The 13,582-nt window shown below is 40.9% G+C and overlaps 1 protein-coding gene across 2 annotated transcripts; it reads right to left on the bottom strand.

Moving 5' to 3' along the window:
- Positions 1-4,566: 4,566 nt before the first annotated feature.
- On the bottom strand, positions 4,567-12,705 carry LOC108777928 (zinc finger and SCAN domain-containing protein 10). 2 transcript variants are annotated; one of them, XM_018544929.1, is made up of 7 exons: positions 12,606-12,705; positions 8,042-8,386; positions 7,589-7,735; positions 6,526-6,686; positions 6,057-6,341; positions 5,618-5,858; positions 4,567-5,423 (listed from the first exon to the last, which is right to left on the bottom strand). In XM_018544929.1, exons 2-7 carry the CDS (start codon positions 8,384-8,386, stop codon positions 5,163-5,165), a joined length of 1,440 nt encoding a protein of 479 aa, XP_018400431.1. In that variant the 5' UTR covers positions 12,606-12,705; the 3' UTR covers positions 4,567-5,162. The 2 variants fall into 2 exon arrangements, with proteins under 2 accessions (XP_018400431.1, XP_018400432.1); XM_018544930.1 differs by having other exon boundaries at positions 6,063-6,341.
- Positions 12,706-13,582: the final 877 nt, after the last annotated feature.

Below are 13,582 nucleotides of genomic sequence, written 5' to 3'. Positions count from 1 at the left end.
AATTAATTCGGTTATGGCGACGAGGCGTCGTGAATCTGCCATGTAATTCGAAACCGTCAAACTACAATAATAGTTCTTCGAGATCGTTCATGACTGCAATATGATTCAAGAGCATAGGATAAAGAGACAGAGAGAGAGAGTGAGAGAGAGAAAGACAATGACATAGAAAGTTTAAGAGATTAATTCGAGGAAAAAATCTTTAGGCACACTCACACACATACACGTACATTTATATAATTATATATTTGTGTGTATATATTATGCGTAGAGCGCAAGAGTCTTTATCTTTTGGTAAGCAAAACGTGGCTTCGCACTTTTATTCGAATTCCTGCCAGAGTCAGCAAGGGTGACGTGATTTCTTTCTGTTTTAATTCTTTGCGCTTGAACGACATTTAAAGAAAAGTAAAATTGGAAAATTAATTAAAAATCCGTAAATAAAAATCAATAATACTAGGCTGTAAGTGTAAATCAAACTGTGATATATATAATTTATAAAAATATAAATGTAAATATTTTAGTTATATTTTTTTTCTTGATTTATATAATTGTGAATGCTCTTGATTTAATATAAAATATCGTTTAGTCTCTGTTGTTTGTAAAACAACGTGTAACTTAACTAAAACTTAACTTTGATATGAGAAGTATTACGATATTAAAAATGAATTATAGCGGAAGTTTGAATTAGCGCAAAGAATTAATCTATAAAAATTACACATCTATTTTTCGTATTAATTCCGATCAGATTTCGACAACGTCGATTTTCTAATCGCTTTGTACTTGCTCAGCCGATCAATATATTGCAGAAAAAATGTCATAATGCGAATATTCAAATCACCCTCGTAACGCCACCATCCTTCAGTACATGGACTCTTAAAATTGCTTATTTTTCTTTGTTCTTCGTACGTTTTCGCGCAGTAGTTAGTTAATTATAATGTAATCGTTATGTCATAATTTAATAGCAAATATATTATCACATTTAGATTGTATTAATTTTTAAGACGACCGACCGGACGTTTCTCGACGAATTTTTCGTCACCTCGCAACTTTTGTACCGGATAAAAAAGCCTATTAATGCCCAATCATTTTACGATATATATTTCAGTATTGTTTAGTTTTTCTTTTATAACAGGAATAATACGGTAACTATAATCACTTACGAATAGAAATAAAAATACTGCGAAGCTCCGTTTGGAATGTATTACTTTCGATAAATGCCACCAGTTCCAAGCAACCGCATTGTCATCGAGGGGTTAATAGCTTTGCATTGAAACACTTGACCCTCTCATTCTTTATTCTTTCGACGCCGTTGATAAGATCTCGCGATGACGTAAACGTTTGCTTTGTTTCGCAGATTCCGACAATGAACTTTGAGGAGAGCACTTCAACTCGCACTTAAGAGAGCGCGAACAACGGCATTCGTCGTAGACACGTCCGTCCGGTATGTTAGATTTAAATCTAAGAAACATTAATATAGAATATATTATATATCGTGTAGTTTATATAAGGTATACGTTAAGACACTTACTGCTACAGCAAAAATTCAACAGTTAAAAGATTGTAACAACTAGTTCACGCTCACATCGAACACAGAAACAGACGATCAGATCGAAATCCCTGGGTTTGCGAATTTTTATGAAATTTGCGATTTTCGTAAGAAGAAAAGAAATCTAAAAGGATTCTTAAAAAAAAAAAAAAAAAAAAATGATTTAAAAGTGATGCAACTGAAACTAAAATTATATTAGTTTTGAGAATAATGCTTTTAGTACACAAAGTATTTTTTCTCTCTCTGTTTGTAGATTGGATAAATAAAAACCAAAGGTTCGGTTTAGAATGTAAAGAATCGAGTTGCGCGATTTTTCGCAAACGAATAAATCTGATCGTACATTTCATATCCGAAGCAGCTTACACCCCTCGCGCATCTCTCTTCCACAGAACATCGTTCATCCCCTTATAATCGGGATCACTTTGGCACGAATTAATTTTCTTTTTGTCCATAATGTCGGCACAGCGCCGCTGCTTATCAGTTATGAGCTCGTAATTATAATAAATGCGAATAAATCTCGGTAGCACCTGAGACTGATCGCTCGGACGATACGATAAAATGAGGTGTTCTCGTTAGGCGCGCACGCTCATCGGGAAAACTATACAGTTTCGCAAACTACTGCGAGAAACGTCAAAAAGACGTGTCAGCCGCGCGAAATTTCCCGTGGATTTCGCAAATCCTTCGTCTTCGGAACTTCCCTTTATCCCTATTACATATATAGATTCTTCGCGACAGTTTTCCTGACGTACGACGTACGGAACGCTTTATTCGAGCTGTGCTATGACTTTTGACCGAAATAAAAAATAAATAATTACTTCAAGTAAATACTAACGGCGGACGGAGCCAGTCACGCTAATTGCGGACGTGTAATTAACAAGAAACTTCCTTCGTTATGGATACGTAAATTATGCGCGTCGCGACGCACACCAATAAACTATTTCGTGATATAAATATTCTGAATGTGCTAATGCGCTCGACATATCTTCGAAACAACGTGTAGATATGCGTGGAAGAAATAGAAAAAGTAAGTCATTCTCTTCGGTAGTCAAGGTAACGCTGTGTGTAAAATCATGCATATAAAAAGTTGCATTGAAAAACCCGTTGCATCGTCAAGTGTCGGTGAATGAGTGTTTTACACATATAAAATATATATCAAAAACAAAGTAGCACATAAAGTTATACCAGGTTGTATAACTCGTAATTTTCGGCATAGTCGAGTGAATTACGCGCATACCCGATAATACACATATATGTCTGTTAAACCAACTGCTTTCGAATGAACGGGCTTACATCATTATATGTAATCCGGGGAATAAATGTTTTTTCACCAACTTCTACGCATAATCGTAATCATCTTGGCTACTATAGTAGTCATCCGTATACCTAAAAGATAAAATATAATTTAATATTTAATATATATATACATATAATTATGTAATATAATTAATTAAAATCTAAATCACATTCGCTCTCGTAATTGTGGCTTATTTCAAAATTTATGCTACTTGGCACGGAATGACCTACGTTACTCGCGATACTTCTAGCGAAGATAATACCGACAATGATAACGCGTAATGAGTTGAAAAAATTCAGTTGCAGTAACGAGTACAGTTTGGAAAAAAAAAAACTTAATGTTCGATAAATGCAATGTGTTTGAAGCGTTAAAATGTGCCGGGGAAGTGAAACTTTATGCCGAGCAGCTTCGATTTCGCATCATCGTATACCTTGTAGTTTAGCATAGTGTCGTATAGTAATGGCTATAGTGTCTATGTAGTAGAACGATATTCTCCGCAAGAATGTCATTCTCGATGAGACGACAAATTATCGTGGCGTGATGCACGAATCCTCTCGTGCCACTTCACGCCGTTAAAAATCGTTTATCGACTACAACATATTTGTATGATACATTAAAAATTGACACATATTTCTGTTACAATCGATCTCATTCGCTTTTTCTCATACGAGTGATCGATCGTCGGGAATGGTCTTGGATCCTAAAGAGAGAAACGTATGCGAGACATTTGTATCGATAGCGAACAGATACATCCAACGAGTTTAAATTTTACAGAACATGACAATTATACCCTTTTTTTTAAATGTAATATACATTATGTAGAGCGAATATAGAATTTTAATATAGTTTAAAGATTGTATAACGGAAAATGTGATTACAATGATGTAAGAATTCTATAGAGATGTCTTGGATCATCATAATTTGTAAAATAAAACACGTTAGACCTCATCCTGCGTTATACGATACATTGTCTATCATTATAATGCTTGCATAATCATAATAGTATATTGTTCTTGTATTATTAGTCCGTAATAGTACCAATGAAGATTCGATAATGGCAACTCAAGCAACGATAACAATGTGTTCGTGTTAAGTACTTAACAATTATACTTGTAGTGACGATTCGTGCAGCGCGAGCGAACTATATATATACTAGACACGTAACGTTAAAACGAATCTTCGTAAAATAGCACCTTTCCATCCCGGCCGGGGTCCTCGCGACATGTCGTGTCATGACCCGGTGCTTTATTGATCTCATTAACCGGTGGCCTGATTCGATCGAGTCTCGTGCATCCGCCTTAATATACACGCGAGATCACGAGCTCTTGCTCAATTCTATTCAAGTGCACAAATATATTGATCGTGTGCTCCTATATGATACCAAAAAGTAAAATTTTCATCTCGGATTTGAATACTTAAAGCTTAAAGCAGGTATCGACACAAAATAAAATCGAGATTATAGATAAATTAGAAAAATTAAAATTGCAGCAAATTCTATAAAAATTAAAAGACATTAATAATTAATTAATGGCCAGTAGTTAATGAGTAACAATAAAGAGTCACGTTTAAGACGAGAATCCCCGGAACAGTACAGAGTTGCAGTCTTAAACTTTGCTGAATTGAAATTTCTTTTTCTTTTTTTTTTTTTTTTTAGTCACGGCGGTCAGTACGGAAAGAGCGTAAAAGAGATGGACGTCACATCGCACCGTGAATTCGTTTCTACTTTCAGTCTTTCTCCGCGAGCCAATCTACGATTCTAGCACCATTTTGCAGCTTTCCCCGCTCGTTGTCAATAATCGACGCGAACGGGCGATCTACCGATCGTATACTTCATCGAAACACTTGGACGTTTACATAGCTAATACAAGATCTCGTTAGAATTCAAAGGTAAATTACCGACGTTAAATTATCGCATGCAATAATCTATACGCTTCCTAACGTCTAAAGGAGGAAGCCTTGTCGATGCTGATTTGGGAAACAATTCATTTTGAAATTTATTTTTCCCGATAGACTTTATTTGTGTCAATATGACTTTATCAATGTCAATTTCGTAAATTATTTTTAATCTCTGTTTCTAGTTTATCTCTTAAGTTGCTTTCTTCGTGAAATTATAGATAATTCTCAATTTTTATTGAACTTAGCTTTAATTCCCACTTGATTGCAATTCTCTTTCGTTTGTCTGCCAAGTTCAGCACTTGTGTACAAGTCTTCCTGTAAATTCTAATATATCTAGATCGCAGTATTGACAAAACGAGGACGTATAAAGGACAGGCGAGTCCCAGATTTCTGTTTCTGCATTTTCTTTGTTCTTCGAGAACGTTTTCGCTAGTTGGTCGCGTCCGGATTTGAAGAGGGCGAAGATGCCGGGCTCTGCATCAGGTCGACGTCAGTAGTATCCCTCGAGGAGGCCAACAGTGAGGGAGTTATCAGCATGCCGCGCGGGCTGAAGGTGTCGCAATAGAGGTTCTCCTTTTTGTGTACTCGCCTTACGTGACTGCGTAGATTGTCGCGACGTGCGCTGCGATAAGCGCAGTGCGGACACAAATGCGGCTTCTCACCCGTGTGCATGCGACGATGCTGTATCAGCTGTAAAGTATTAGAAATACGACATACAATTAACATCGTCAATTTTCTTCATTTTTATCTTGATATGCGTATTCTAAATTTTAGGAGGTGAAATCTCACTTTAAAGAGTGAAAAATTGAATTAATATTTTGAAAAAGAATAGTTCAATTTCCAATCTTTAAGAATGAAATTTTACTCTCCAGATTCACTCTTACCTTCTTCAATTGCACCGTGCGGAAAATGCAAATATCGCAGCAGAAATATCGATCATCGCGGTGCCTTCGCATGTGTCTGCTGAGATCGACCTCGGACGATCGGTCGGCACCACAGACGGCGCAGCTCACCCTAGTCTCCGGCGCGCTGCCTCTCGCATGCGCTCGCAGATGTCTTTGAAATGCCTTCTCGATCGTGCATGCATACGAGCAAAGTGAGCACCGATATTCCTCCCTTTCGTACCTGAAAACATTCCGAAACAATAGCTGAAAAAGAAGTGAATATATTCGGAAAAAAAAAAAGAAAAAAATATTACTCTTTTATATTCCTTTTATTCTCTGACAAGAGTTTTACAATAAAAATAAGATTTAAAGAGAAAGTTTTTTTTTTTTTCAATAAAACAACTTAGATATAATTAGTTATATGAAATTGTTCGAGTACCTATACCTGACGCGTTGCAAGGCCAGCGAACGTTTCTTCCCCGTAGGCGTCATCCCTTGGGCTACATGTGCCGCTACGTGGGTTTCCATCTCGCATCTACTGGTCGTTGTGAAGTCACAGCCCGTGGACGGACACCTCTTGGTTTCCCCGGTCTCCGTACCGGATAAAGCGGGATGGCAATCAGCTATATGTTTCCTTAAGGCCGGTCTCGTCGGTGCCACCACATCGCAGGAGCCGCACGAATAGCCACGAATGCTGTTTACGTTCGGACTGCTACCTCTCGATCTTAAACCATATGTGATATTGCATCACCAATATTGACATAATAATGATGATAATGTCTCATGATGTCGTAGTCTTAATTTTAATAGTAAATTTTGAAAACTTGAAATTGAGTCGTTTTTAGAGAAAATGATCTTTAAGAAAGGTGAAGAATTATAATTATGGATTGATGCTAAATTCTACGCACTTTTCAGTGTAGGATGAGTGCTCGCTCTCGGAATCACTGTCGGAGGGAACATTGGGAACTTCTGTTGCTTCTAGAGCTGCAGTAGCGGCAGATAGTCTGCCTAACATCGCCGTGTAAGCACCCAGTACCCAACCATTCAGAACAGGTGTCACCGTTCCTTCCTGAATATAAATGATAAAAATGAAATAAAATAAGTTAATGTAAGCTTAAGCAACTAAAAATAAAATTAAGATCAATAAACCACATGAAGCTAGTAAACGACACATGTCAAATTAATTAAAGTCAATAGTATAATGACGAGACGTTTCGATTTATTTAGTCATCTTTACAATATATATATTATATATTAAACAATAAAATCGATTGGACTAGATTACAAAGCTATGAGATTAATTGGAATTAATAATTAAAACAAAATAATAACAACCAAATAACAAAAAAAAAACGTAAGAGACTATGTTATAAAGTTAACGTTATAATATTTAAAAATGTATTAGTTTAGTTTCGGTCAAATAAAAAAAAAAGAAAAATATAGTTGCTCGTTTATTGGCCTTGATTTTATTTTAGTTTATCAACATTTGATTTGTCAATCCTTTGTGAGTGAGTTCGTTTTTTTTTTTTTGGTGAGTCACTCAATGGACATCGCACTACAGAAGTACATATACAATTTTATTGTCACTATGATGTAATAAATTTCTTTCTTGTACATCTAATGAAGACTCAAGCCAGGAGCCGAAACACATGTTACGTATACACTTTTATATTAAAATTTATTTAATTATATTCTATTATAATATTAAATTGTAATTTATTTACACGTAAGTTCTTTTAATTACTATTTATTACCGACTCTCGTATTTTACTTTATCTTTATTATTTATTTTAATTGATTAATGATAAAATATTAATATAAAATATTAATATAACATATATTAATATAACATTAACTAAAAAATCCGTGTATAATTATATCGTTAAAAAATCATCAATGTACCGGTTTCAGATACATACATGCCAACTAATTAAACGTTCATACATCGAAAAATGTATATCACAGACCGACCTTGTCGAGAGCCAGGCATGACATCGGATCGGGAAGCTTCGCGATTGATAGATTGTTGTTTGCCGATTGATGTGAACTGTTCGTGCTACCAGTATCGCTCTCGTCACCAGCGTCTTCGTTGTCATTATTTTCGTTTGGCACGTAAGTCTGATTGGTACATGTGAAAAATAAGATAGCCTGTGTTCTTGTAATTTATAATTAAAGAGTATTTTAAGCATTAATTTACATGAAAACTGATAAAAAAAATTTAAATTTCTATTTCTTTGACAAGAAATTTTACAACAATTTCATTCAAAATGATTTGCCAATATTTTTGAAAATTATAAATTATTTTTATATTAACACTTCCTTTTCTGTCCAGTAGGGATAAAGAATTAATTTAACGACTATCAGCTGTTTAAATACTTAAGAGTAATAAATTTAATATTGTTTTATATAATGAGATGGTCTTACCTGATTTTCATTTTGATCAGCCTTTTCGATGTTTCCTTCGTTGTCACCGCGCTGCTGAGGATCTTCATCTTCGCCGTTCGTGCTCTTCTCCCCATCCTCAGCGTCTTCGACATTGGTGGATGTGACCGAGGCTGGTTTCGTGACCAGTTCTATCGGAACGTAAGGTGGCCCCGCCGCCGTCAACGGCAGTGGCAGCATATCGGGCCGGTGCAGTGCGCTCAGGGCGAACGCGGCCCTTGGCAGGATCTGCGTCGCGCCGGAAGGCAGAATTGGATGCCTTCGGGCGAGACGCGGGTCACCCCAAAGTTCACCCGCGACGTGAAGACTCCAGATCCCATATTCCATCTAGAATTTGCGTTACGATCGCCCGTTGATGGGATCCACCGAATCGGTTCAACGTACAAAATTGCATCTAAATCCATTTGCAGTGAGTAAAAAAAGTATTCGCACACAAACACGTACATACATTCCTTCGAGATAATATGAAAAAGAATGTTGCTGCACAAAGTGCTGTATAACTAATATGCACATAAAAGGCATGCTTTTTGATAAAAACATGCAGCGATGCCTTTTTTCGGATAGAATAACTCTCAAAATAGATAAATGTGCAAATACTATTTTTATTCACTATACATATACAAATTTTACATGTATCTTTTCGGTAGAATCGATCGCTATATCGAGAATTGGTGATAAATTCATCTTTCGAGGTTCAGTTTTTTACCCATAATTTGTTGTATAAAGTAAATCTGATATCTAAAAGTCTTCAACTTTTGCCCTAGTATTTGATATATTTATGAAATCAGTAATAACGTCAGCTATCACATATGTCGAATATAAACTTAGAAATATATCTTGAACCTAATAAAGATTGAATCACTTGGAAACGTGGTGCTCGAGTCTCATTATGTTTGTATGGATTGCACGGTATAAAAAGGGTGAAGGGTAGGGAGAGAGAGAAGAGAGAGAGATTAGTGGTGGCCCTCGAATCAATACTTACGTAGCAATTTTTCAAGCGAGCCGAGTATATTTGTTACTTATGTATAAAATCATTTTATTTATAGCTAACGTTTTCTACCGATCTGCGTGAATTTAATTAAATCGTTAAGAAATGTTTAAACACGCGTATCAATCGATGTGCACCAATTAAGTGTCTATTTGCAAATAATAGATCACTTTGTCAATGTATTCCTCTAAATATGTGTTTCGTATTTTACAGTTATTCTCTCCAGTACCGCGACTGTAAAGGATACATCGAGAAATACAGCAAGAGGAGTTGGGCAATAGAGTATCGGCAGTAATTCGATCTATAGAGTTACGAGGTCAAACGTCTCGAAGCGTGCTCGAAATGGAGATAACGATGCGGGAAAAGTGTCATGCGGAAAGATTATCTCTCTAAAATTCTCTTTCTCCTCGGAAACTCAATTTTCCTCTCTTAGCACCCTTTCAAAAGTGATCCTCGAACGCAAGTCGGAATGTTCCGTACCCGGCTCTTCGATCTCGTTTTAAAATATTTCATATCGTTCCTTATTGCGACTGAGATGCTATAATTACATTTTCGAAAGGTTGTTTCCATGCGGAGCTATACTACTCAAATCATCCAGATTTGCTTAACGTTTGATCTCCTATTTCAGAAAATATGAAACTCGCGGATTTATATATATGTTCTTCATCTCTCGTGGATCATTTTATTCGTGGAGTTATTATAAGCTATGTCTATCCTGATAGAACGAGGGCAAAGATAAAGCTCTTAGCTAGATATATTTGTAATTTATATAACATATCGGTTGGAAGAAGGAAGATTTCACGTGAAAGGAGCATCCAAGTATCCGATGTTACGAAATAGGGAACTCTTTCAGGATTATTTCCGAGAGAACTCTCGAGTTAGACAAACTCCCTCCAGTTTCGAGTTAGGCAAACAAAGACATCTAGTCCACGTGGGTTTATCAGAGATTTAGTGATTAGAACCATCCCTTTAGATTATATCAAGATACTAAATTCTGACACAGGAAGTCGACTGTTCATTCTCTATCCTCAATCCCTATCTATCCTGCAAGCTATTTTTCTATATTGACAGTTAATTAATTTTCTTCACATTAAATCTTTTCACATGTACGTATATATATATATAACATTTCAAGGGGGTGCAACAATAAGATAGATGATCGGTTAAAAATGGAGAAGAATGAAAGTCGAAATGAGAGTGCCGCAAGTGCCGTGGTGCCGCAAGAGATTGGCAAAAAAGATCGCGTCTCAAAGAAGAGGGACGGTCGCACGAAAATCGCAAGGAGGTTCCCCCTTCTCTTTGGATAGGAGGGGCGCCCCTATGGTGGCCTACCGCAACAATTCGGGCCGATCGTCATTACGCTGGAATCATCCCCCGCTAGTGCTCCCTCTCGTCCGCCGCAAGGCCGGGCCGGGCCGATCTCCACCTTACCGATCGAATGATGAAAGTTCACGCTCGTAGCGGCTCAGCATCGCCTCCCACGCTACACTCATGACGGTTACGTTGACGATGTAAGAGACGATGAGATGACCGATGACGATGGGAATAACGAGAACGCGAAAAAGGACGTGACGTCGAGATTCGCGAGTACTGGAGGCGAGAAGAAATCCCGCGTACCGGGTCCGGATACGTGCCGCTGTAGAGCGAACGAACTCGCGAGATTCCTGACCATTGGACCGACCCTCGTGCATGCATACTTTAGCATAACGTTCTCTATACAATATCCAGAAAGAGGGAAAGAGATATAGGGGGACGGGGGGGGGAGGAGGAGGAGGAGGACCGCCGAGGGGAGGACGTTCTCCTCCTCGTCACCCCCCGCGGCGGCTTCGCCCTTTCTCTCTTTCTCTCTCTCGCGCGCGCTTGCCCTCTCCCTCGCATTGTGCCGGGGGCCTCAGCAGTCGTCCTACCCCTCGCGCTGACCCCTTCACCCTCCTCCCTGCCCCCATCGTTGCCGCGAATCGATTTGTTATTGTTTTTGTGTCTGCGGTCGTCGCGGCGGATGGAGCGGGGTTATATCGAGGGGTGGATGGGCGAATGGTGAATGGGGTGGGGTTGCCGGTGCCGGTGTAGTGCTGCTGCTGGTGGTACGGCTGATGCTGGTGGTGCTGCTGCCGCCGCTGCTGTTGGTGGTGGTGGTGGTGGTGGTGGTGTAGTAGTATTAGTAGTAGTAGTAGTAATGGTGGTGGTGGTGGTAGTGATAGTGGTGGTGGTCGCCGCGCTCGAGCTTCGAAGCCGAGGCTTCGGTTTTCGGGCCGGCAGAGAGGCGACCAGGGTGAATAAGCTGCTGCTGCTGCTGGGAAGGGTGGAAAGGGGTGGCGGGAGAGAATCGCAAGGGAACGTGAAGGGAGAAAGAGAGAGAGAAGAGAAAGGGAAAAGGGATAGGATACGCGCGATTCCGATCAGTGGCGTAGCCAACGTGGGACAGGAAAAACCGAAAAATTTCGACGACCACCGCATGTGCGTAGTTGGTGCTGGAAATTTTGGAACCATCCCTTAATTGCTCCTGTTTAAAACTATCGCTCGGCTAGATCGTCGCTAAGCGACGAGAGAGGTGTCGTCGACTCGTCGAGTGCGACGTGATTTCTGCGGTATTGAGGAATCGGAGACCGATCGCGAAAAAAAAAAAAAAAAGGGCCGATTCGAGATCACGCCATTGCCACAGCCGCGGAAAAGAGATGAGACGAGAGAGGGTTGAGGATGGAAGCTGGTACAATGCAGAGGAGGAAACGAGCGAGGGTGGGTGCGGAAGAAGGGAGAAAATCCCTGCGAGGGAAAGGGCGAGGAGGGAAGCTGAAGCGGAGTAAAGAGTGGAAGAGAGGAGGAGGACGATCGCGTGGGTTAAACCGAGAGAGGGGACTTTGCGCGAGAATGGAAGCGGGAGGGAGAGAGAAACGGCGCGGATCGGATTGCATCCGCGGGTTGCATCGAGAGGGTGGCGACAGAGATAGTCGGAGAAAGAGCGAGACGGGGATAGGAGGACGAAGGAAGGGGAAGAGGGAGAGGTAACGAGGTGGCAGGGTGAGGAGGGAGGGAGGGACCCGTCGGCATCGGCTTGACAGGTGACAACCGATCGGACCACTGACGTCACAGATCACTTGGCCGAGCACGCGCGCGCGCGCTCGCGCACGCACGCACACGCACAGACAGACACGGCTATATCCGCAATCTCCACGGCTACGCGACGTGGCGTAAGGTCGGGGAGCCGTATCTCACACTCGCATACACCACTGTGCACACCGTCGACACACGTCACGTTCGGCACGTCACGCCGCGTGAAAGAGAAAGAGAAAAAAAAGGGGGCAATTCCCTACGGGGGTGACGAGAAAAAGAGAGAGAGAGAGAGAGAGAGAGAGACGTGTAGCGAAGCGAGATGCGGGAAGAACGAGAGATCGCGGAGACGGCAATAAGGAGAGAAGGCGGGAACGTGAATATCTCTGTTAACGTGGACCTGGGAGAGGACTTTGAGACGCGGATGACCGCGTGTAATCGCGAGGATTTTTCGCGTGACGCGACGGCCCCCGTTTTCACGACGTACGGACTTGAATTTTTGGTATTTACCGGGTGTTAACGCCGGCCGATGGTCCCCGCGCGCGGCGCCTTTCTATCTGGTTACCATTACACTCGGATGTATGAAATGCGCCACGGGCATACAACCATCCCCCCACAATAGCCCTATTTATGATTGGGCAAAATTGCTTTCCATGCGCAGAATAAAATCTCGCGCGCGGGTCCAGGAAAAATCCGCGGGGCGCCGCGACGGGAGGCCGCGGCGCCGCCGCTCCTCGCGGTCGCGCGCCGCGTTTCCCCGACGCGGAGAAACGTTCACGTCGGAGAAACGCGCGGACGGTAATCGCCGTGCGCCGGACCGACGCGCCCGTGCCCGCCCGCGTGCCGACGTGCGACGCATCGTCCGTCTTCCGTCAATTTTTCTCCGCGGTTCCCACGCAGCCGATAAATTCGTCAGAAATTAAACGCGGTCCGCGGTGGTCGCGCGCATCCGCGGCGCTGCGATGGCCGCCCCGGCTCGGCCAATCGGCGTTCACCGTGCTAAAGTAGTTCCAACGAGTGCCGCGACGAGCCGCGGCGCGGCGTGACGGTCAGCGTGACGTGACCTAAATAAGGTTAAGTCGCGTCATTTCTGCTTAATTTTCACGCAATTTCGAATTTCGCTCTCGACCTCTCTCTCTATCCGAAATCTTCCTTGTTTTTCTCAATGTTCATGTATCTGTCAATTTATAGTCTTATTCCTCAAGATTTGGTAAGATTACATCGTGATGTAATTTTTTCGAGACTGCATACCCCATCGATCGCAAACGTCTGCTGGAACATGTGTGCTACTTATTTAATCTTACCTCAAATCACAAAGAAATTACGTGAAAAAAATTTGATATAATAATTATTAAAATTACTTTTTGCGAGGCGCATGATCATCAGGTCGATAGGTTAAGTTAGGTTAGACGCGACAAATTGTGGGTAAAAGTTATTTAACATAAAATATGAGTTTTTAATGATATGCACGTTACATTATAATTAAA

The sequence above is a fragment of the Cyphomyrmex costatus genome, unplaced genomic scaffold (genome assembly GCF_001594065.2).
Source record: "Cyphomyrmex costatus isolate MS0001 unplaced genomic scaffold, Ccosl1.0 scaffold474, whole genome shotgun sequence".
NCBI classification, from domain to species: domain Eukaryota; kingdom Metazoa; phylum Arthropoda; class Insecta; order Hymenoptera; family Formicidae; genus Cyphomyrmex; species Cyphomyrmex costatus.
Note: the sequence above shows the minus strand (reverse complement) of the source record. Positions and strands in the feature narration are given on the sequence as shown.

Bases quoted from the DNA above. Each gene is read 5' to 3' on its own strand.
- LOC108777928 (XM_018544929.1), bottom strand. From the start codon at position 8,386: ATGGAATATGGGATCTGGAGTCTTCACGTCGCGGGTGAACTTTGGGGT. The intron at 6,342-6,525 runs GTGCGTAGAATT...ATATGGTTTAAG, and splicing joins CACTCATCCTACACTGAAAA to ATCGAGAGGTAGCAGTCCGA. The intron at 5,859-6,056 runs GTACTCGAACAA...GAATGTTTTCAG, and splicing joins TTGCAACGCGTCAGGTATAG to GTACGAAAGGGAGGAATATC.